The 25,656-nt window shown below is 42.2% G+C and overlaps 1 protein-coding gene across 1 annotated transcript in view; it reads left to right on the top strand.

The window, feature by feature from the left end:
• The window catches only part of LOC139639296 (guanine nucleotide exchange factor VAV3-like), a gene marked incomplete at its 3' end in the record, with an annotated part of 48,432 nt that overhangs the window by 6,402 nt on the left and 16,374 nt on the right, over nucleotides 1–25,656 (top strand). Inside the window, exons 7-17 of the mRNA XM_071513380.1 lie at nucleotides 302–401; nucleotides 1,359–1,454; nucleotides 4,964–5,032; nucleotides 6,914–7,000; nucleotides 7,134–7,219; nucleotides 7,939–8,071; nucleotides 12,585–12,694; nucleotides 17,561–17,662; nucleotides 18,946–19,037; nucleotides 21,831–21,853; nucleotides 23,446–23,479. Coding sequence (XP_071369481.1) covers nucleotides 302–401; nucleotides 1,359–1,454; nucleotides 4,964–5,032; nucleotides 6,914–7,000; nucleotides 7,134–7,219; nucleotides 7,939–8,071; nucleotides 12,585–12,694; nucleotides 17,561–17,662; nucleotides 18,946–19,037; nucleotides 21,831–21,853; nucleotides 23,446–23,479 — 932 coding nt within the window. The remainder of the gene's footprint in view (nucleotides 1–301; nucleotides 402–1,358; nucleotides 1,455–4,963; nucleotides 5,033–6,913; nucleotides 7,001–7,133; nucleotides 7,220–7,938; nucleotides 8,072–12,584; nucleotides 12,695–17,560; nucleotides 17,663–18,945; nucleotides 19,038–21,830; nucleotides 21,854–23,445; nucleotides 23,480–25,656) is intronic.

Here is a 25,656-nt window from a genome sequence, read left to right on the forward strand (position 1 = left end):
AGGTCCTTATAAAGTCTGGAAAAGTCTTAAAAGAAATGATCTAAATTTTAGGGTTAGTGGTACAATATACATCCTATCTGCTTGGACATCAGGTCCCTTAAAATTAAGTTCTTGACCCTTTTCTGCCCATTTTCAGAACTTTCATTCGCTATGCCAGCTTTGTTTCTTTGTTTTGGTTTATAAATTGGTCCTTAATTCCAGGGAGCATTAAAAAGGTCTTAAAAAGTCTTAAATGTGGCTTTCTGAAACCTGCTATCCATCTATCCTCTTGCTGTTCCTTCATGTGCCTTGTCTGTTCCAGGTTGTTGATCTACGGGAAATACTGTAGCCATGTAGAAACAGCCATTGCTGCTCTGGATTACATCTGCAAAGACAGGGAAGATGTACGCATGAAGCTAGAGGTAACACTTTTCATGCTTTTAGTGTCAGTAAATGATTATTTTTGCAGCAGCAGTCATAAGTGTTCATTTCTCAGCATCTTAGAATGGTCATAGAATGCCCTCAAGTGTATACATGAGGCATTGCAGGTGATGACACCACAGCTGACAATATAAATTACAGTTTTCTACAAAGCAGTAACCAGGGGTTCCTACACTTTTTCATTTCAATACCCCCTCAGCTGCATTAGGCCACAGACCCCATTTAATACGATTTAAGAAACTATGACACCCCATTTGAGAAGATTTTTGTTGTTAGATATGCCTTGGCACAAAATTGTACTGTATATACTGAAGGTGAGCTGATACCAACAGGGTGAAACCTAAGAGCAAAATTCTAGGGAGTGAAATTAAACTCATTTTTCTGGGGACCCACTGGAATTCCCTCAATAACCCCTGGTGGTCCCCGGGCCCCACTTTCGGAACCACTGGTATAGCCTGCTCATGCGATTACATACAGTATTTGTACTTTTAGCTTTTTACAACCACTATAAGTATCACTTTGTACAAAAAATGAGACACTTACCTGATTCTGAGCAACATTATATATTAGATGTAATACAATACAATAAAAGATGTAATATGTAATTTACCAATATATGATGTAATGTAACTAACAATCCCTTGTGCCATAAGAAGTGGATTATCGCTGTAAGGCAAAAACATCGTAACTCCAATTTTGGTGGTTTTCATGTTTTCTCTTCAGTTGAAGGATTACATGCTCCTGTCTGGATTGAGGAAATTCTCTGACCTTGTGGGCTGATGAAACCCTTTCAAAACCCCATTGGATAAACTCAAAAGCACATTGTCATCCAGCCCAAAACAAGGCTGCTTTTCTTAACCCCTGAAAAGCAGACATTCTGGAGATACAATAAGACATATTCAGACATAAGATGATTCCGTTTTGCTTTCTTTGTGCAGGAATGCTCAAAGAGAGCCAACTATGGCAAGTTTACACTGAGGGATCTGCTGGTGGTTCCTATGCAGCGAGTCTTGAAGTACCACCTCCTGCTGCAGGTATAGCACTCCTACTATTCAGGATGACTTGATCATCTTTGATTGTAATGTTTTAAACGGGAACACTGGCCATTTAAAAAACATGAATATTATTATAGAGCATAACAGAAGAGGCAGCCAAATAACTCAGAGAGGTTTGGCATTGTTTTTCTGTGTTATGTGTTAAAGAAATTCAAATTGTGACAGAAAGTTTTTTTGTTGGAATTCATTCTCCCATTGGAAGGCAATGGATTTATACTGTGATGATGCGTCCAACTAGTTTTACAGCACGTTCTCAGTGAAAACACAAGCATAAGCATGTGGCGTTGTCTCTATGTTCTATTACCTTCTGAACAATATTACATTTTTTTTTAAATGGCTTATGTTCCCCTTTAATGTTGCTGTAGTGAATGTATTTGTATTAAAGCTTCACAGCAACGTAATGTACAACCAGCTGTGTAGTGGAGGCTATATGCTAGTTTATCCACGTCTGTGTGTAGACTTATATCCCCGCCTATCAGCCTGTATTACCACTGAAACACATTGTCAGCTACTTTACAACTGTGTATAATGTCACTCACCGTCATTGTAAATCATCAAAGTAGCACAGAACTAAAAGTTAAGAGCCTTCATTGGCTTAGCTACTTGACTGGCAGTAAATGAACCAGCCCCACCAGGGAGGTTTTGATTCATCAAAGGCTCCATCATTGTCAATCAAGCTCAACACACAGTAGGAGCAAGAGGACTCATGCTGCACTGCTCCATATGTCCACCAGAGGCGCTGTTGTCCACGTTTCATCCCCCTCCATCGTCCTTCGGGGCTTTGAGAGTCCTCTTGTCTATTTTGGTGGTTTCTGTCTTGTAGTTTTGAAGTGACCAGCACATAATTGTCATCTGATCAAGACGATCAAGGACTAGGAGAGAGAGGAAATGGAGAATCTGAGCCAGGAAAGAGAGAGCAGCAGGCAGAATGAGACAAACAGCTAGGGAGAGAGAGAGAGAGAGAGGTGAATTATTTGTGAAATAGTGGGAGTCTGAGGCTCTACTTAAGGCAGACACCAGTGTGGAAACTCACGTTGAAGGCAGCAGGAAGGTGGGAAGGTGTGTGTAGTTGAGAAAGAACACACACTCCCTTTTTAGTTATTTTGCTGATCTGAAATGTGTTATTAATAACAAAGCTCAGACACCTTTATCTCTCATAACACATATTCAATGTATTGCGTTTGATAAGGATATGTTGTATTTCTAGTGCTTTCATTTTCATTTCATTTTGCTAATGCCTAATTTTCACACTGCCAATTGTGTGTGTGTATGCGTGTATGTGTGTGTGTGAATGTACACCTGTATGTGAGCATGGCACATTCTTCTATCCTTCTGCATTTTGTGTAAAAAGGAGCCAACATGCGTGGCTTCAGTCTAACACACACACACACACACACACACACTGTACACTTGTTGTTATACTCCATCCCACTGGACATGTCAGAGGCGGAAGGTGGTGTGTGTATGTGTGTGTGTGTGTGTTTTGCTGTGGCATAAGTTGGCGAAAAGAGAAGCAGCAGCAGCCTCTGGGCCCTGTCTCCTGATGGAAAGGGTGTGTGTGTGTGTGCATGTGTGTGTGTGTGTGTGTGTGCGTGTGTGACGAAGCACCTCCGCCTCGCTCCACTGGACCGGTCAGCCGCCGGGAGGGGGGGGGGGTTGTCAGGCTCATTTATTTATTTATTTTTTGGTTTTCTTTGTGTGTGTGTGTGTGTGTGTGTGTGTGTTTTTGGTGGTTTGGTGGGACAGACTTCATCAGCTCATCAGGGGGTGGAGTAATTTGGAGGCTCTACAGCTGTTTATGAGGCACAAGCTCCTAGCTGAGCTTAGTTTGGCGTGTATGCATTATCGGGGAATGTGCGGGTCCTTAAAAAGTTTTTAAAATGTCTTCAAAACAGTTATTACAGGTCTTGACAGGATTCTTTGCACTGCATGTCCCTTCATGTCCCTTTACATTTAATTCCCTGGTGTCCTTTTCCTTATACTGTTCATTTATGGTTTCAGAATTTTCATCAGCTATGTTCAATCAGAAATAGTCTGCTTTTACCAACTTTGTTTCTATGTTTTGGTTTTTTAAATTGGTCTTAAATCCAATTCCAGGTAGCATTAAAAAGTAAAAAAAAAAATTAAATAAGCCTTTCTGAAACTGGCAGATACCCTCAGATCTCAACCCCATATCAAGTCAAGTCAAGTTTATATAATGTATATCGCTCTTTATCACAAGCATGTCTCAAAGGTCTACACATACCATATCATATACATGTCATAAACCATGCTACATCAGCATACACCATATACCATACTACATACAATATACTGTACATACTACATATACACCAGACTACAACAGATCAGATATTGTGTGCAGGAACTGAATGACACTATTAAGTCAGCATGGACCGAGCTCCCTGTGGACCGTTCCTGGCACCTAGTCGAATCCGCGCAGCCTGGGAGAACTCAGGCTGATCTGAAGCCACACACGGGTGTCCTGCCTGCTACCGGCCAGCTCCACCTAATAAAGCGGCCGCCGGGTTTACTTTGAATGAATTTCCCACAGGGTGACAGCTGTGGAACCTGTCCAAACCCCACGGCCTCTTGTCGCTTCATCTCTCTCCCGGAGTTTCTTTCTTTTCCCTCCTCTTTTCCCTCATCCCCCCCCCCCCCTCCCCCCTCCAGCCTGAACCCACCATAACGCGATTCCCTCCATAAGTCCATGATGTGCAGTCCCGGCTATCTGTCTGACCGCTGCCTTCCTCTCTATCTGTGTGTGGATGTGGGGAGGTGGGAGCAGGGCTTGATAAATAGGACTCTGTCGCCTAGCTAGTGATAATAATGCCCAGGTTGAGCTTGACTGACACCGGGGATTTGAGCAGTGCCAAGCAGACATATATATCTCCCTCCGTGGCTCAGTGTGTGTGTGTGTGTGTGTGTGTGGAGGCCGCTTATATGGGCCTGTATGAAGGACATGCATGGCATCCTCCCTTATCCTCCGCTGCTGAGGTCTAGATGTCTTGTTTACGCTGCAGCCTGGCACGGGAAAGCAATTTCAGATACACACACACACACACATACACACACAACCCGGGAAAGCAGATAAAAGCACACGCACACACACACACGCACACAATCTGATTTATTGCAGGGCAGGATTCTTTCACGGTAGCCTTTTTCATTTCATATCTAGAGCCGAAGAATTACATTTTTGCGGCCGGACCGATGTTCATCTGTTTGTACATGTGTCTTTGCGTTATCAGTTGCTTTTCATTCCTCTTCACCTTCTCCACCTTCCGGGCGCTAATGACGGCGTGTTCTGTTGTTCTGGAGTGATGCTGAGTTACTGACAGAGACAGACAGAGAGAGAGAGAGAGAGAGAGAGAGAGAGAGAGAGGAGCCTGAGGCCTGCATGCCAAATGAGGTTTAGCGTGTGAAGGAAGGCGGAGGAGTCGGCCTCGGGTCAGCGGGTTATTTGTGTTGTGCTTCCATTCCAACAGGAGCTGGTGAAGCACACGCACGACTCCGCTGACAAGAGCAATCTGCGGACGGCACTGGATGCTATGAAGGTGGGTGGAACTTGACCGGGCGTGATGTAGTAAGGTGAAGTACGACCTCAAGTCAGTGATCGGGCAAACAACCACCTATATGAACAGAAATCAGTGTATTATATTGTCAGAAAAATGTCAGTTTATGCTTTTTTCCTTAGATACCAAATACATAGACACCAAAGTCACCATAACAAATTACAATTAACATGTGCAATACAACATATATACTTTGTTAATATTTTGCTATTTTTTGTATTTTGTATATATTTTGTTAATATTTTGCTATTTTTTGTATTTTGCTATATTTTGTTAATATATTGCTTATATTGTAAACTTCTTTGCTTATTGTGTCGCCTTATGTACCATATGCACCAACCACACCAAGTCACTTTCCTTGCATGTGCAAACATACTTGGCATAATAAAGAATTCTGATTCTGATAATGATTCTGATAATCAATATAATTAAAGAGTAACTAAACCCCAAACAAAAATCTGTGGTGAAGCCTGACACCTAATGGTGAAAAGGAGGGTACTGCACTGGCCATCTGTTATTGGCTGATCTTCGGTGCCAGGTGATGTCACCTTCTATAGAGTACAACAAGTGGTGACATCACTGGCACAAAGACCAGCCAATAGCAGATGGCCAGTTCAGTGCCCTACTTTTCACCATTAGGTGTCAGGCTTCACCACAAATTTGGGTTTGGGGGTTTAATTACTCTTTAACATTAATATTAAATATTTCAAATTTACTTCATGAAGAGACATAACATGTTTATCAGCCTGTTCTGCTTCTGGTGACACACACACTGACATAATCTTCATAATCAACACATTATAGTCTGTTGCTGTAGTTCAGTTAAGTGTTTCCTCCTTTTCATCTTTCTAATTGTTTGCTAGCTGCAGGCGATACAACCAGGAACTCTGTCATTACCTGCTGTGCATACAACAAGCTGCTATAACTCAGTCAGTTTGTACACAAATTAATTTCAGCATCCGCACATCAGTTGCGGAGGAGAATCTCCCTCAATCGATTGCGTAGATTTTATTGCAAATTATTTGGCTTGTTCTATTTCACCATTCATACGCCTCCATAACTCGGCGCTAAACATTGTTTTTCACAGCTCCGGCAATTTTAATGTCTGGCTCCAAGTGTGTGTGTTTTGTCTGATTAATAAGGGGTTAATTGATGTAGGTGTTATTAGTCCATCCTCCATGTAAACCGGGAGTGTTTCTGCTTTGCCTTTTTTTTTGCACAGTGCCTGCCAGCTGGATTCTTTGTTTAATCTGCTCCTTTAGCACAATAAACGCCTATAGCACAATTACATGTTTGCTTTATTCTCAGCGTGTGTTCGAGCCTTTTAGTGCGCAAGCTTTGGCCGGCCTTAATTTTTATTTAGGAGTGATGCTAGAAATGGAAAGGGGGAGAGAAAAGTAGGCTTGAAATTGCACACCCACAGCCGTTTGCACATCCAAATCCTCAAACAGATACATTGAAATGCAAACACGCTGGAAAGAGAACACAAGACATTGTACAGTCTGTCGATGTTTATGGGTTTGCCGGCTTCTAGAAGTCATTGCATGTTCAGAATCTTTGACTACACATGAAAAAATGACTTTGCCACTGAATGCAACTTTTGCTGTGTAAGTCTTAATATTTTTTTTACCCTGAAAAACTGCTCAAATGCAAGCTGGCAGTCGGCACTTTAACCTTATAGTATCATTTCAGATCCAAAGGAATAAGTGCAAGAACTCCGAACAACTCACTTTCACTCTATGTTGAAGCTTCTGAAGCAAAACCTTTGGTTCAACTGCATTGGAAAGAGTTTGTGTTGGGGCTCCAAGCAAAATACATTGAAGTTAAAAGGGAAGTCTTTGTTGTTTTCTGCTTTGTGTGCAGGACTTGGCTCAGTACGTGAATGAAGTCAAGAGAGACAATGAGACGTTGCGAGAAATAGATCAGTATCAGAAATCCATCGAAAACCTGGTAAGCCACCTGACGCGGCCGATTGACTCGCACAGTATTCTTCCAAATGCTATAATAACCTTCCAATATACTGTAATAAGTCGTACGAAAATGCTTTTATTATGTCTCTTTCTCTCTCCCACTTCCTCTGCAGAATCAGCCTCTGAAAAACTATGGGAGACCCAAGGGTGATGGGGAGGTACGGGTGGCCTCGGTGGACAAACGGGCTAAACAGGATAGGTGAGATGGCAGGCTGACAGACTGACTGGCTGGCTGACTGACTGACTGACTGACTGGCTGTGACTTAACTGGAAGCGGGTCCTCTGGTTGGAACACTGCCACCGCCAGAGTGACTTCAAGCCAAAGTGCTGCTGGAAACTAAACCTGCCTGTCTGTGTGTTCAGAAACAGAATAAAGTGAATGCAAGAGTAGGAGTTCTTGAACGTTTTCAGGTCATGGACTGGCAAACTACATTTGATAAGATTTAGTCCCAAAGTTTTCATTGTTGTTGATTTAGTATTGAGTCTAACTGTCTATACTGTATGTTGGGAGATAACAGTGGTGAAACACTACATACACAATCAGATATAATCAGGTATAATCAGAACAGTCATTCTCTAATAAGGACCATCTCTAGTGAATTCAAGTGATATTAAACTGTTCCCCATGTTGCTGGGGACCCCCTTGAGCCTCTTCAAGGACCCCTGGGAGATCCCAGGACCCCACTTTGAGAACCAAAGTTCCCTGCTCTGTGGCTGCTAGCCTCACTTTGATAGCCACCACCAGCTCACCACTGGCCACACCCATAAGAAATGGTATATGGCCCAAAACATCCCCAACATCACTGAAAAGCCAATTTCAGGCAAACAGGGGATTTACGCTGTAGACACAGACAGATCATTTTAATGTCATTGATCATTAATGTCATTGTCAATGATCATTTTAATACTGAACCACAGGCACATCTTCCTGTTCGACGCGGCGGTGATCGTCTGTAAGCGGCGAGGAGACAACTACGAGATGAAAGAGGTGATCGACCTGCACCTCTTCAAGATCACCAACAACCCCACGTCCGACAAGGAGAACAGAAAGGTCTGCACACACACCAACTTGGCTTATGTAACGATGTCACCCTATTGATATTGGTAACTGTTGACTCTTTCCCTCGATGCCAAAGTTTTCCCTACCTTGATGGAGCTGCTGACCCACCTAGAACACTTTCATTAGTCAGTGGAGAGTTTTAGTGTCCCATGATGGTCTAAATGCTGTTTCAGAGGCTTTTTCCAGCCTGACAAGAATACAATTCTGGAGGAAACACTGGGTCAGAATAATGAATGAATCGACTTGATGATGGAAAGTCATGGAAAAGTCCTCAGGGCCACATTGGGAACCCTGTAGAATGTACATGGGGGTGAATTCCCCCTTAAAACAAATAAACTGAAATCGGTGTCAATAGGTTTTGGGAGATGCTGGCCTGATCTGGTTCATTTTTTTTTTAAGTTTCAGATCTGACCATCATCTCCCAAAACCTATTGACACCGATTTCAGTCGATTCGGCAGCTCAACCGCCACACGTTTCGACAGCTTGACTTGCACTGGAAGCCACATAGCCGCACATCAACACCAGCCACAGGGCCAAATACAGCGGAGAGAGAAATTCAATTAAGCGATACTTCAGTCCCAGTTGTGTTTTTTTCATTTGCGCCTCCCTCTGCGCTCAAATGAAGACCCGGGCGTTCTCTGGCAGCAGCTTATCTTTGGACTCGTCTCCGTGTTTGCCGAGGCCACTGGGACGCCGTATTAACTCCAGCGCGCTCCAACACTGTCATTAGCCTCAATTATATGAAGCCGAAGTCAAAAGGGAAACAAAACAGGTAGCTTTATTCTATCTGCCAGTCTTGATATGGCTCGCATTTGCACGAAACGGCGAATCCTATTTTTCCAGTTTAACAATGCGGAGGAAATTCGGTTGCAACGGAGAGCTTTCATCTGACAACAATGGCCTCGTATTACGTTGCAATTTTGAGTCTGTCCCAGCTATTATTGGCTTAGTCCTCAACAGTCTGTGCTTATTAGCCGAGCTGACAGACAAATTGTGTGTTTCAACAATAGCACTTGTTATGCGCCAGAGAGATGTGTGGCAATTGAGAGAAAATTGTGACTTAGACCTTCTAGTTTTTAATCACAAACCAGATTGGCTATTGATCCGCGCCTCACTTCTGATTGGTTGAGTCACTTTGAAGCCGTTGTGAAATCCCTAATAAACACACGGCTGTGACCACCAGTTCATTTAAATACCAATGCTGTAATATTATAGTATTTAAACACACACACACACACACACACCTGTAACAGTTGATGTATTGGTTAGCAGCCCCTTTGTTTAGCTACTGTTCAGGTGCTATATTGCTAAAATCACATTACATTAACACCGACTGAAAAAGAAAATGTTTCTTGGAACATCTCCATTCTTTTTGATTGTACAGTGTGCTACCAACATTTTATATGAGCATTAGGCCACTCAAGGCTGTGGTTTACAGTGATTTTATAACAGCTAAGATGGTTATTTCACTCAGCGCTGTATGCCACATATAGTCATTCTCAGCAGGACTGGAAAATCCAGTGAGTTATCTGTTGAAGCATACTGTATATTTTGGCCTATATTCTAGTGTTGCAACCCTCTCAATGCTCGGAAAAGAATCAATCCACTCCAGTGACCCACGGCATGGAGTTAGGCTTGGATGTTAAGTCAAAGAATAGAGACTGGGAACGATAATTTATTCCAAAATTCTAGCATTTGATCAGGAGTTAAGAGAGGAAGTTGCTTTGGAGGCAGAAAATCTCTCACCTGGAAGACCTCAATTTCTGCTCTGGAGCTAATATAATATAGAGAAATGTAATAATAATAATAATAACAGTAGTAGAACTTTACTTATGAAAGTTACAAAGTGCTTTAAAATAAAAAAAAGAACAAAACAAGCATATCATATAACAACCAATCAGCTATAATGGAGGGAAGTCTTGCACCGCTGACTCCATTATTGCCTCGTTATGGCCGACTCAGCAAAACTGCAGAAACCACGCTGGACTCCTGACAAGCCAATTAACAACGCTACTTCAGCGTAATGAGAGCTAGAACAATTTATCAGTTAAATGCAGGTTTATGAAATGAGAGTTTCGAGGTGGTTTCTTGAGAGATGGTGCAGAGGTTGCTTGTATTTGGAGTGAGTTGGAGTGAGTGGGACTTGTGGGAAACACTGTTCTGCGCACCAGTAACTAGCCTCCATCGGGTTGCATGCAGTGATTTTTTCCAGCTCATAACACAAGACAACAACAACAACAAAAAAATCCAAAACAGTTCATTCAAAAAATATTTTCGGCTGTTTGGCTCTTAGTTAATTTGGCGCAAAGTGGTTCCAGCACATATTTTATATTGTCTTGTTCATTTACCAACATAACATTGAAACGGTGGCAGACTTGAACAGTCTTCCTTCTCCCAGATGGTGTTATCATTAAACCCCGCTTTGGGGCTGATTATACACTCACACACACACACACACACACACACACACACACTGAGAGTGAGCGCCCAGCAATGTGTAATATTGCCAATCATTATGAGGAATGATACATCACACTACAGGCTTGCCAGGAAACAATGATTTGGGTAATAATGATGCTGTAAATAGCAGTCATTAGTTGGCTTAGACTGATATATGGAGTCGATATTGGCTTTTTATAAAAAATCAGATATCAGCCAATCAGCGTCATCCACCTCTGATATGATGGATATGATGCAGTTTGTTTGATTACATATTCATGGTAGAATTGATCAATACTACACTGGTTGTCTATGGGAAATATCAGCCTTTAAAAGCCTAACTTTAAACCTTATCGTTTCCAATGTTATGGCCACACACACACTACATGACCATTGTGCATCAAGATGTTAAAGTCCCACTTCATAAATACAGCATGACACTTTTGTCCCACTGCTGCCTTTGCTTGCTCACTGGACCGAAGCCATTGTTCACGCTGAAGCTGATTGTTTGGAGTTTTTTAATTCGACAACTGACAGTATGTGACAGCTAAAGCATGAGTTTCACATGTATTTTATGGCTAATGTGAACAGTGTTACTGAACATTGAAATAACCAAGACATCTATTCTGAGTCAGGATCGGGCTACGATCATTAGCTACCATTGTGCCAGAAGATGTCAGTTGTGTTGACGATGCCCATTCTAATATACAGTAAATATATACAGTACTGTGCAAAAGTCTTAGGCATATGTCAAAGAAATCCAAGTCAAGGATGCTTTCAAAACTAATGAAATGAAAAGTTTCTGAATATCAAAAATTTACAATAAACAGCAGTCTACTGACACACTAATGCAGAAAACAAATAAACATCTAAGACTTCTAAGAAATTTATATAAAAAATCTAGGGTGCCTTTTGCACAGTACTGTATATATATATATACATTTATTTTTATTTTCTTTTATTTATTTTTTCAATATGAGTCTTGTTTTGTTTTTTTGGTTGTTGTTTTTTCTAGGTAGGGTGCACTTTATGTGGGCTTGAGAGGAGGGAGGGGAATTAAGGGAGGCGGGTTTGTTATGTATCCAAAAAAAGTGGGTGTTTATGTATTTATCTTTTCATGTATATCTGCTTTCAAATCCCAAATAAAAAATAAATCAAGAAAAGGATCGGGCTACGAAAGACGAAAACATTAAATTCCAAATTAAAGTTGCCGGTCCTGCACATTGACCCATATTGGAGAAACAGCTCCATGTGTGTATTTCAGGCAGATCTGCAACGAAATACACTGTGTATCACTCTGGGCGCATAACGCAAGGAAACAAACAAACACCTGAAAGACAAACGCCTCCTCCGTCTCTTTACAAATTGATAGCGAGACGGCATCTTTGCTGAGGCTTTGCGTCCACTGGGAATGCCTCTTTAGAGTTTCTCTTCCCTTTTTTTTTTTTTTTTTTTTTTTTTTATTCCAGTGGAGAAGACGAGCTGTTATGCTTTTCCCGACAGCGCTGAGAAAGAGCTTGGCACGTTTTTTTAACCCCTCCGAGTGCTGCGGGTTCAAACTGTTTGAACCGCGACCCGAAAAAAAATAAAAATAAAAAAAATAAATAGAAAATGCTTCCCACCAGCATCTGTTTAGTGATGCGATCTAAAAAAAAAAACTGGTGGACATAGGGGCTAATAGAGCGATAGTTAGCCTTTGAAGTGCTTAATGGTTAGATGATTAAAAAGGGGCCCCGCTCACTTTTCAGGGTCCCGATGCCCGGCGGTCGTATGGCACATCTTACCCGCATCCCCCCTTTTTCCCGTCTTCCGTTCCCCCCACTCTCTTTCCCGGTCTCTCTCCCCGCGGCTTCCCCCTCTTTCATTTTGCATCCCTTTGCCTCCATCTGTCTCTCCGCATCCCCGTCTCGTCTCTCCCCCTCCTCATCTTCCTCTCTCTCTCTCCTGTTTTTGTCTTTCGCCTCAAACCCTCTCTCCCCTTCTTGTTGTTTCTCTCTCAAATGTTGTGTTTTTTTTCTTCTCCACCCCCCTCCCCACCCCCCTCCCCACCCCCTCCCGCTGCAGTGGTCCCACGGATTCTACCTCACGCACAACCAGGGCCAGAACGGCTTTGAGTTCTTCTTCAAGACCAAAGAGCTGAAAAAGAAGTGGCTGGAGCGGTTCGGCATGGCCATGTGAGTGCGTCTGTCTGAGCACGTGTGTGTGTGCTTTCATGCGTGACGGTGCGATAAGAACTGCGTGTGTCTGTGTGTGTGTGTGTGTGCGTGTGTGCCCCTTTGTCTGCACTGTATTTTTGTCACACACACACACACATCGCCCATCCTGTTCTTCAAGTTAGGCCACTCGATGATTTATGAGGGACACAGTGCTGCGACACAGATCACAAGACACACGCTTAACTTCCAAATCCACAACACCACTGCAGAATGCGGCACCCGTCACGAAAAGCACAGGTGTTGCATTCGATACACAGCGTTCATACTACTTCAATACTGCTGCGAAAGATTGAATTCGATATGGGATTTTAGAAAAGTTCAGTGCTTTCACCAAATGTGTTCCGCAAGCTGAATTCCACTCCAGATGGACGTGCAGATTTGGAATAGTTAAAGAAGGAGTAGAAGAAGAAGAAGAAGGATTAGAATGGGCCGAGTGTCAGCCTGGCTCTTGACAGCAGACTGCAGCAGTATTAGCAGTATTAAAACATTCAACCACTCTGGATCCCAGTTCACCTAAACTGGTTGAGAAACTGATGCCAGGAGTGAGATAGGGAACTATTCTGCTTACAGAGCCGACAAAGATGTCAAACCGACAAAATCCCTGTGAAAAAACTTGCTACAAAGCAAAAAAAAAACCAACCAACCCACTCACACTCCACCCACTGGACACATGTACAACCAAGTATCATTAGAGATATAGCCTATTTTTTTTAAGAATCTTTAAAATGAAGTTGGGGAATTATATATTTTCATTCAAAATATAACACATAATCATCACATTAGTTGTTGACGAGATTTCCAATCTCTCTGCACATAATTGTCACATCTCGGCTTTCTTTGTCACATTTACCCACTTCTTTATATCGTTCGTGCATGCTCATCTCGTAATTCTGATATTTCTGACAGCACCTTGAAGGCAGCGTAACGTTCATTTGTTAGATCGACTCAAATTTATGCACAACACAATCTGTCTGTCAGCTCAGCGTACGAAAGGTAGAATGCACCAAAGTAAAAGTTGGACTCATGAGATGTGATGAACTTATGATATTAAACAAAAGGGAATAAACCATAACCAGTTTTAACCGGTTCTAGGACAAGCAAAATAAGAAAATATACTGCAGGGAGGCTTGTGAGGATGTGGACATTTAACTGAGCAGAATTGCTGTAATGAAGCCTGTGTTTGATCTACAGTAGGGGGCCGGGAGTTGGGCTGGGATCAATTCCCCCATTCAAAAGCGTGAAATAAAGCAGCAATTCAATGGAATTAGAATCGCTTTTTCCACAGAGTACAAGAAATGTACGGGAATTTGTCTCGGAGACATTGGCGGAGAGATATTGACAACATGCACAGCAACACAGTACGTACTTGCAAACATGGTACAGTATAAGATAGGGTTGGAGCTGCTGATAGCTGTTTTGTGCATTTCCATTTTCAATCTAAAAAATGACAGCTGTTCAGTCTTTCTCCCAGAATTTTCTTCTTGTCAGGGTGGAAAAGTCTCAGAAACAGCATTTAGACCAACATGGGACACTAAAACTCTCCATTGAAACCTAAGATAATAATAATAATCGTATTCATGCATACTCGTGTAGAATCTGATCAAAATTTTGCATTAGAATCAATTCAGGTTAAGGTCTTCCCATAGACAGCCAGTGCAGTATTGATCAATTCTATAGTAAATATGTAACTAAGCAAACTGCATCATATCCATCACATCAGAGTTGGACAACACTGACTGGACCATATCTGATTTTTAATAAAAGGACAATATTGCCAAACCCATATATTGGTCCAACCCTAGTACAAGTACAAGACGGTGCAAGACATGTGGTAGGGATTAAACTATATACCAATGTGCAATATATATACAGAATTAAACCCCAGCCTCATCCTTTCCCAGAACTCCACAGCGAAAGACCAGTGGGCTCCCAGTCTTCCTGGATTTTGTTTAGCCTGAGCCCAGATACCTGTAAACGGATCAGGGCATTGTTAGAGTCCTAACCGCAGCAGACAGCAGCAAAAATCAGTTTACAGCCGTGGGACTCCCAAGCAGCTGCGATTACACCGAAAAACAAAATATCGAAAGAAAAATGGAGATAAAAGAGAAAAACGACCGTCCAATCTGGGAAATAAGGTTTTTTTTAAACTAAACTAAAATGAAAGAAACAGGCTTGAGGAAGAGGCGAAGATGAGGATTAAGAAGGAGAAATGTGGTGTGATGCAACACTGTGAAAACAGAGGCTTTGGTTGATTAACTTTGGGGCCATATTAATGAGCCTGGAGAATAGAGAGGCACTGCCAGACAGTCGCATGCTCCCTGGTGAGGCTTAATAGCTGATCTGTGAACAGTTGTTTTTTCAAGCGCTGCCTTTTTTCCTCCAAACCACCCACTGTTTGGTACTTGACTAGGATTCAGCAGCCATGAGGACGCCGAAGTAAGGCTGAAACTACTTTAAAGCTGCACTAGGCAAGAGCTTTATATCAAACATACACTGAGATCCTGTAGATTCGTCCTATTGGTCCAAATGAAATTCTGGTGTCAGGTATGGACACTTCTCTGCCCACAGGGACTGACAACTTAAAACTTAAAGAGTAACTAAACCCCCAAACCCAAATCTGTGGTGAAGCCTGACACCTAATGGTGAAAAGTAGGGTACTGAACTGGCCATCTGCTATTGGCTGGTCTTTGTGCCAGGTAATATCACCACCTGTTATACTCTTTAGAATGTGACATCACCTGGCACAAAGACCAGCCAATAGCATAAGGCCAGTTCAGTACCCTACTTGTCACCAGTAGGTGTCAGGCTTCACCACAGATTTGGGTGTGGTTTAGTTACTCTTTAAGAGCGAAATCCAACCTACTTCTGAGTTTCGAAGCCTTCAAAATTCAAACAGTTACCTGTTGCTGCCATTTGGGGCCGCCAACGTACAAAATTGACTAGTGCACCAGAAAGAAGGAAGGCAAGAGGGATAGAAAGGCAAGCTAATAGGAAAGATTTCTGAACAGAGCAGAGGGTTATGTCTAGACCGTTATGGGTTTTTGAAGGCCGATACCATATTTGCCATATTTGTGTTAATATTCAATATATTTCAATGTACCCAGAATCTAATGTTTCCTGCAAACTTTATTCTTGTCAGGGTGGAAAAGCCTCTGAAACAGCATTTAGACCGTCATGGGACACTAAAACTCTCCATTAAAAGCCAAACTAATGAAATAGTTTTAGGTGGGTTGGCAGCTCCTTAAGACAGGGTGAGGCAGGTTTCACTGCAGGTTTTACAGACTGACGCCCCTAAAACTGTGGATCTCCCAGTAATTTATGATTTTTCTCACGTCTTCTCTGACACTTTCTTCCATCTCATTGGAGTTTCCTCTAGGAGTGATTTCCCAGACAATGTGTCACAGCATTTCAATTAGCGCAGACAAATTGTTACAATTTCAGAAATTGCTCTTCCCAAAGCCTCTGTGCATATCAAGTGTTGGGCTTCTGTCACAATATGATCATGTCTAGGTATTGTAACACGGAAAGCTGTTAAGTAAGTAGACCCATCCTAAATTTTCTTGCTATGGGCAGAGTTGGGCAAATCACACACACACTCACACACCTCAGCCATGTCCCAAGGGGCCAAGAATAGGTCTGCGTTCACTTCAAGCAGACCTTGCCTGTCTGCGTGCAATTCTCCCCTTCTTCCCACTTCAAAGAGCCGTATCAGTAAAATGTTACTTTAGCCACGGAGGAGCTTGTTGGCCGCAATTATAAGTGAAAAATATTTTTCGCTTTGAAATTGATGTTTTCATCAAAGTGCAAACCAGTTCAAGAATGGAAACAAAGGCAGCAACGATGCAAAAACCCTCTTTTGATTTGTTCATTTGTGCTCATCTATAACTTACAGTACCTTCTACATGGAGGTCAGTTTTTATTATAACATTTGCTCCAGCGAATTCTCTGATTATTAGTTTAAGCACATTTGCTGAATCACTTATAGGCTAAACATTCATTTTTCTACAGGGCAGTATGTCCAGCGGGTGTTTCATTTTCCAGACTTTCAAACTTTATACTGGCCCAAAGCTGTTGCAGTTACCGACTAGCAAGAACTCATCATAATTTTGAATCTTTAATCTATCGTTACCTTTAATAAAATATGTCATGAGACATTGTGGATTAGGGGGATATGAAGGCAAGGAATCAAAGACGCAAAGGAGCTTGTCCCAGAGATACTTTATTTGCTTGGTCTTCTCAATTCATGGTGACATTTCAGAAGTATTTCAATGCTCGAAATCTTCCATAAGGCGTCTTCAAGAGGTTCTGAATTGAATGTGTTCAGAGATTCAGTGTCTTTTAATAGTACTCTTGTACTATTTAAGCTAAACAATAGATTTTTAAGGCCTTATAGCAGGGCAATGCTCTGCTTTTCGTGGGGATATCTTATTTGTGTGGTCCTTCTCAATTCATGATGACATTTCAGAAGCGTTTCGATGCTTAAAGTCTTCGAAGTCACATCTTTAAGGGGCTCTGAATTTAGTGTGTTCATAGATCCAATGTAGATCCAATGTCTCCTGTATGTTGTCTCATAGATCCAATGTAGATCCAATGTCTCCTGTATGTTGTCTCATAGATCCAATGTAGATCTAATGTCTCCTGTATGTTGTCTCATAGATCCAATGTAGATCCAATGTCTCCTGTATGTTGTCTCATAGATCCAATGTAGATCTAATGTCTCCTGTATGTTGTCTCATAGATCCAATGTAGATCCAATGTTTCCTGTATGTTGTCTCATAGATCCAATGTAGATCTAATGTCTCCTGTATGTTGTCTCTGGTGCAGATCCAACATCCACCCTGAGAACGGCACTAACAACTTCCACGAGTTCCAAATGCACACCTTTGACAGGATCACCTCGTGCAACTCTTGCCACATGCTTTTAAGGTAGGAGCTCAGTTCCCATTCACACACACACACACACACACGCACATACATACACTGGAAGCAGCACAAAGGGCTTCTCAAGGCCTTCGTCCAACATAAAGATTGAAGAGGAGACGTGGACCCTTTCCCATCGAACCGCTGCCAAGACTGATTTGAAAGAAGTCCACTCCTCACATTCCTCTCCAGTGTACCCGTACAATCTATTCGTCACTTCTCTTTCACTTCTGTCCATCTCCTCTCTCTATATGCCTTCGCTTACACAAAGTTTCTTTTGAATTCGCTGAATGTTACCCCCACCCAGAGGACTGTGGCTCATGGTCTTTCGCACAGCGGGGGCTGCTGGGCGACTTCATCCGCCGAGAACGGTGAAGAAAACTCTCTGTCACATTTCAGCACTTCTTCAAGGGAACGGATGGTGAAAGGGACAATATTATTGAACTGTCAATGTACAGCCAGGCGCTGAATTCACTAATATTTCCTGACGATGAAACGCAAGAAAAACATGAAATAAGCCAGGAAGGTCTCAAAGAAGCTTCTGAAGTGCAGTTGGTTGTGATCGTGTTCGGATCTCGCCATTTTCTTCATTACTTCTTGACTTTTCCTTTCCAACTTTACTGTTTTATTTAAGAACTCAGCGGACCCTTGGCTCATTAAGTTGGTAACAAGGGCTCTGCAGTTTTATATTAAGTAAGTAAAAGTAAGTTAGGACAACTAGCTAACATTAGCTAAACTTGAAAGGGAATTGAAACAAATTATCCAACACGCACTAACACTACACACGAACCATGAGTCTAGACTAGTGTTATGCTTTGATTTTAAGATAAGTATGAGTTTATCTTTATGATTTATGAAAGAAAGAGGGAATTTGCAAATTCCATTTATCCTTCATGTTTTTCTCAGAAGTGATGAAAACTTTTCTAGCACTTTCTATGACTACCATATCTATTGTGCATTATAAGGACACTCCTAATGCACTCATGTTTTATCACCATGTTTATAGCAACAACACATAATGCTTGTTGATGCATCATAACAGCACTCATTATGGATACAACTTACAATGAATTTTAAGTACAAGTGCCTCATGAATTAGTAGATTACTTAATGGTCTCATACCTTATGGTTAAGAGATGTGATACAGCAACTTAAACCAGAGAAATGTAGGTTTAAACTCTGTGGTTCTTCTGACAAATTTAAGGAGATTTGGCAACCATTCTTGTGCTGTGCTAAAACTTTGCTAGAATTTTGATTTTGATATTATTTTCCTGTCTATCTGTCTGCAGGGGCATCTTTAACCAGGGATACCTGTGCTCCAAGTGTGGTCTAGGGGCCCATAAGGAATGCCTGGGCCGCTTTGGTTGCTGTGGGAAAACAGGTGACATGCTACTGCTTTACACACACACACACACACAATTTAGTCCTCAAAGCAGTGTCAGTCTTTGACCCATTCATGCTATTATAGTAAAAATCTACTCTGTTATTAATTTGTCACTGAACAAAAGCTCTGCACGAGAGATTTGATTGTATGAGCACAATTTGCTTCTATAGAGTGAAAGATTACACATAATGGCATGTAAAGCCTGATGTGTGAGTGTGTTTTGTGAGTAATCGTGGGTATAGATGCGTGACTGAGATAAGTTGCACTGTGATTTAAAAAAAAACCACACACAGCCACGGGTAGTGAACAAGAGGTATTGTAAGTGAAAATGGTGGAAATGAGAAAATTAAATGGCAGAAATGAGAGAATTGAGGTGGGGCACCTCTTGAGCACCTTTGTTTCTTAATCGAGGCTAACATCCCTTTACTTTGTGTATCTTTATACAGACTCCTGAAGCTAAATAGCTTTTATAGTTTTATTGAGGGGTTTTAAGGAACTCCTGTCTTTCATTACGCCCTTGTTGTGTATCTGTCAGTCTGCTCCTCTGCATGAAGACTGACAGTCCTGGAAACACATGGAGGGGGGGAACTTCACAGACAGGTGGAACGACAGAGAAAAGAAGTCCTCCAGTCCTAGAAACCAGCTTAGCATGTCTGTATGTGTGTGAGTGTGAGTGTGTGAGAGAGAGAGGAGAGGAGAGAGAGAGATGTGATATACAGTCAATTCTCACTTTTTTGTTTTTTCATTGGTGTTAAATGTGCATTGTTGTACCTGGTCACAATGTTTTCATAACCAAGCAAGCACGTGAGTTTTACTGTTACAATGTGTGTGCATAATTTGTGTGCATGCATTTGCGTGTGTGTGTGTGTGTGTGTTTGTATTCCCTGTGGCAAGCTGCCAGCTCCTGTTGGACTTGGCATCCGTCACGGCGCTATCGGGTCGCGGAGGCAATAACGCCGCTGCCAGCTCCACCTGGGCACAATGTGTCCCCGAGTAGATTTGGGCGACACCACCGGGGGTAGAGCACAGAACTGTGAAGACTGGGATGTCGGTTCAAATTCCCCCCTCTCATTACTCCACACAGTATCCATCGTCTGCTGGAGCAGGGATATGTGCAAGGGTGGAAAGTGTTGCAAAGTAGTAGAAGTACTGTTACTTTGCTCAAAATTTTACTGAAGTAAAGGCAGAAATACTAGTGTAAAAATGGAACTGAGGAAGCAAAATGTAGCGCATTTAAAATGTAAGAGGAAAAGTTACTGGCTTACATTACAAAAAAAACAAGCATTGCTACATATTATCTTTCTCCATGCAACGCAGAAAGGACAAAAGGATAAAGACTTCAATACGTGATATAGACCATGGTGAGCGTTAAAGAAATAAGACTCTTAAATGTTTGTTTTGCTTCTAGCTAACCAGCTAGCTAACGAGGCTAGGTTACTAGCTAGCCAACAACCAGGCTAACACAAACCAATGACACTGTAGGCCTAGCTGGATGTATGGCTTTTTGGCTAATGTTAACTAAACTACTATTATGGATATGTTTGAGTATTTAATGTTACAGTTAGTTAACTTAACATAACTTAACTTGATTCAGATGTAATTTACAGTACAATTAATTTCTGCTAGGAGAGCCTGCAAAAATGGATGTGATTTAAAATGTAATGAAATAAAATACTTCAAAGTCAAAAACATACATAAGTAAAAGTAAAATTATTGACTTCAAGAGTACTCAAAAGGTACAAGTATACAAAAAATAAACAAAAAGTTCCTCTGTTACAGTAATGAGAGTAATTTTAATGTGTTACTTCCACCTTTGGTTATGTGGCACTACCAGCATAGGGAATTTTTTTTTTATCAAATCAATGCCTTTTACTGTTCATATTCTTGGTTGCAGCACTTTGCTTTGTTTTGGTGTGCTGATGTGCATTTGTCCCCAGCACACTGAATATTGCTCGCGCTTTGCTTTGCTTATGAACTCTAACACTCGGAAAGACACAGCGGTGGCTGGTGAACGGATTCTGTCAATATAGCAGCGGGGTCGAACTACTTGAGCAAAAACACAATCACACCTTCACAGCGGAGGGTGAACGATGAGCTGAAACTTGAAATAACAACACACTGCTTGTTACTCTACCTCTTGTACTTTGTGTGTGTGTGTGTGTGTGCGTGTGTGTGTGTGTGTGTGTGGCAGAGATAAGCCATTGTTTGCGTGCGCTTGTGTTATCAGCTTACTCTGCGTAGGTTTGTGTAGCAGTCAAAGTTCACTCGAAGAGCAGGCCTGCTGAGAGAGAGAGAGGTGTGTGTGTGTGTGTGTATCTGCTGCCATATAAATGTGTCTTTGTGCAAGTGCTCAGACTGTGTGTGTGTGTGTGTGTGTGCGAGCAGGTATGCGTGTGTGTTTACACAAGTGCTCTGTTTGCACAGGTATGTGTGCGTGAGTGTGTGCGTGCATAGGTCTGTGTAGGTGTGTGTGTGTGTGTGTGTCTAGGGGGTGTAACTCGTCCCTCAGGGAGCCAATGAAAGAAACTGGTGGAGCAAAACCCACAGGTCTGCCCCCCCCCCCCCCCCCCACCACCCACCCACCCCCCCCGCCTCGTTACCTCCTCTATCCTGGCTGTCAGGTAGTGGCAGCGCAGCAAAACAAAAGCGCACTACAGTCAGACTCGAGCGTCCGCCTTCTCCTTCCACTAATGAGGGAGTGTTGCCGCTGTTTACCGACGAGTGTGTGCGAGTGTGTGTGTGCACCCGCTAACCCGTCGCTCACCATGCCTGTTCTCAAACTTCTTTCAGATCCCGGCTCCGTCAGAACTCAGGTGAGCTGCTCTCTCTCTCTCTCTCTCTCTCTCTCTCTCTCTCTGTCTGTCTGTGTGTCTGTGTGTGTGTGTGTGTCCATGTTGATGTGTGTACAATCTGTTTGCATCTGTTGTTCGCCTCTTCTCCAAAGCTTTGCTGCACTTTGAAGACGGTTCCCTCCTGCAGCTATTTGCCAAGTACACTCCAATTGACTTTGCTCGCTGCAGCCTACCTGACATCAGTAGAAACTTGGGATGTTTTTTTTTGCAGATTTACCCAAGGTTGTTTCCACCGACCGCTCCGCCAAAACTGCAGCGTGCTCCACTGCTATGTCCCTAACAAGTGTCCCAAAGCAGGCAATTAGACTAGAGTTAGGACAATATACTGTAGCGGTTTGCCGTTACCTGGGGCTGATCCTGGCCTTTTATTAAAGCTGCACTAGGCAAGATTTTTATCTAAGTCTAAGTGGAAGAGCGTTCCATCCCCTCTAATTTAGACGCTGTAGATTCACCCTATTTTGCCAAATCAATTTATGGTGTTGGTGTGGACACTGGCTAGACATTTTCTTGAAGGAACAAATCAAAACTTAAGAGTGAAATACTGTCTTCCAAACAGCAGCGAGTGAGTGCTCAGTCTAGAGAATGCTAGACTCGCCAAACATTATGTAACATTTATGAGAGAGAATCCACACAAGTATGCATGAATATGTTGAATTATCACTATTATTATTAGTAGTAGTAGTAGTGGTAGCTGTAGTAGTAGTAATAGTAGAAGTAGTAGTAGTAGTATCTTGGGTTTCAGTGGAGAGTTTTAGTGTCCCCATTGTCTGCAATAAGCTTTTCCAAGAAAAATAATGAAATGAAATGAAAATGGTCAATTTAAAAATATGTTAAAAATCAGCACAAAATGTCCGGTATAGGCAGCTTCAATCCAAAAATATCGGTATTGGCCTTCAGAAACCATATCGGTCCAACCCTAAGTGACACATTGCCTTCTGCAACTCCAATCTTTTTGTTGCAGCAGGGTATAGTTTGCCTGGGGGAGGGGGGGCGGTCAGTGCATGCGATATGGGGTTTTAATATGTTGTGTAGTCTCGTCCATGCCAGGTTCACCGCATGCGGCCTGTATGGGCGAGATAGCGGGCTGGGTTAAAATATTCATTCTGTGTGTGCAGCAGCAGGCAGGCCTATTCGCAGCATTAGCCTCTCTGTCCAGACACATTTGCCTCACTGCAATATAAGAGTCTAGCCAATCATTTATTTATTATGTCATAAGCTAGTAGAAGGGGACGGCGGGTGCACTGACTGTAGATGTAATAGTATAATGTAAGTATGTTTAGGCTGCCCACTTTCACCTTGGGTGGGATGTGTGAGTGTAAGTGATGGAGAAAATGGGGAAGGCAGCGAGATGTGATGTTTTAGGAACACTTTTAACCTCATGAACTGGCTGATCGGATGAGTCAAACGGGCTGTAGTCAGGTCAAGTTGTAAAAAAATCCTTGTTCCGTGTATGAGCATGTTTATGTCTGCTTGTGACTGGGCATGGCTCTGCTTGTGTCAGTGTGATTAACTATTGAATTTCTCTCTGTGGCGGCTTTTGTGACTCTTCGCAGGGCAAAACGTTGAGTCGCACAGATCGAGATCCAGGTAAGAAACTCAGAGCAATAGACATCTCCTCCTCTATGATCTGTTTTCTTTCATCGGCTATGTTTACGTGCACGGACATTGACATTACCTGCTTTTGGGAAACTCTGAGAAACCGATAAGAGGCCTTGCTTACTCACCCACACCCACTTTTTGGGAAATCAGTTCATTGGTCAACTTACCTTTTACATGTTACGATAGGAGTACCACCAAAGTTACTTTTTGTGTCTCTGGTAGATATCTCTATCCTGTGCACATGCTAATTCGTTAGCATACAAGACGTTACGTGTCCGTAAGGAGCTAACATCGTCTAACCCAGTGGTTCTCAACGTGGGGTCCGGGGACCACTAGGGGTCCTTGAGGGGGTTCCGGGGGGTTCCAGGGAGTTTAAACCTCACCATTATTTCATTTACAAGAAGTTAACACAATTAGAGAATGTAGAGGAATGACTATTTTGATCATAGTTTCACTGTTATCTCGGGCCAATTTCCCAAAAAGTAGTCCTTTAAGATGGTTACTGTGGCATGGAAACATCTTAACCCCTTTCACTTTTGGTTTTCAGCATCTGCACAAACTCACACCCGCGCAGCATTATGGGTACATTTTGATTTCAGCCCAGAAAAGTCATATAATTGCCTGTAGCAGGTTGTTTGTTACGAGCGTCGAGAGGCTTGCATAGACTGCTGTTGGGATCATTTCTATCCCCTGTATCAGAGGTAACTTACTGCTCAGTCAAAGAGGGAGGTGTAGCTGGCGGGTGTTAACTGGTTTATTCATGGCAACAGGGAGACTCAATCACAGGGTATCAAAGACTCGTGTTAACAGCTTAACCTGAATAAGACCTGATTGAAACCAGAGTATGGACAATAGCCGGGCTGTTCAGCGCATGTAAACGTAGCCTCTCTGCCTCTCAATCTGCCTCCAAAAGAATACAAGTCAATAACATACAGCATCCTTCCAAATTGTGAGTGTGCGTGTGTGCATACAGTATACTGTGGGCCTTTAATCTCTCATAAACTTGGCCGCAACGCTCTCCTTTTTCCATCCCTCCATTCGTTACGCTGCAGAAAATCATTTCTGACTGAAGACGCATTAAAATCAATAGGCCCTTGATTGCCCCGACCCTTGGCGTTTCATAATTTTCCCATGCCGGTCTCGTTTTGTCTTTTTTTTTTTTTTTCCCCTCAAAGGTGCGCTAACACGTGGCTCGTCCTTGTGTGGATAGGAATGCATTTCATGCCCCCGAGACTCAATTCTCCATGGCTGTGTGTCTTTAGAAGTCCTATGCAGGCAAGCTAGCACACGCTCTTCTGCCAGCCTCAGTGCCAAAGCGGTAACCAGACTCTGAGAGAGGAGTACGGCAGATATAGATATATAGGCTTTCAATACAGCGTTGTTTACTTGCTGCTATTTCTGCCCTTAGCTTTACCCCCTTCCTACTTCTTCTCCTTTCATTTTCTTTTTCTCTGTTTTTTTTTTTTTTTTTTATTATTTTTGATTTTATTTTATTTGGTGCACCACTCAATTCAGAGTTGGAAGCTACATTTTATTGCATTTTATACACTATCCTGTGCATATGAGATATGAAGTTGAAACTTGTTTGGTGTCCTGGGTGGGGGGTTAGAGTATGGGGTGTCATTGGTGAGACATTTCAGTGATGGAATCAAGTTTAGTTATGTTTAAAAATCCAACATTAGCCAAACTCACTCCATCAAGCCAGAAAACCCCTGAGCATACTGTACCTTCATATAGTCTCCATATAGTGTCCATTGCTATTGATTGGCATTCATTGAAGGAGAGGTATGCATTATGTGCACTATGAGCTCAACTGAAGCCAAGGAACAGAAGAGAAATGGTGAGAGCTAGATAATATGCATTTATGCTCTGTCTCTAAAGACAAAACCATGGCCAAACATGCTTTATAGGAAAAAAACAACATGATTCTTTCAATAATTCTTTATTGTGAAGGTGATGGTGTAGAGTTTTTCTCAAATCTCAGTCATGGAAAAGGTGTTTATGATTCTGATGAAACCATTCTGACAGTCTATTGGTGCATCCAGGAGGCCAGCTGATGGTGTGCAGCAGTAAACAATGTCCAAACTGAAACGCACTGCTGTTTATCTCTTATCTAAGAGCTAGATAACAGGCCGTGCACCAGAGTGCACTGTTGCTCAGTTGAA

The sequence above is a fragment of the Centroberyx affinis genome, unplaced genomic scaffold (genome assembly GCF_046629955.1).
Source record: "Centroberyx affinis isolate AG114_WGS23_722 - 3 ecotype Tasmania unplaced genomic scaffold, CSIRO-AGI_Caff_v1 ptg007076l_1, whole genome shotgun sequence".
Classification (NCBI taxonomy): Eukaryota; Metazoa; Chordata; class Actinopteri; order Beryciformes; family Berycidae; genus Centroberyx; species Centroberyx affinis.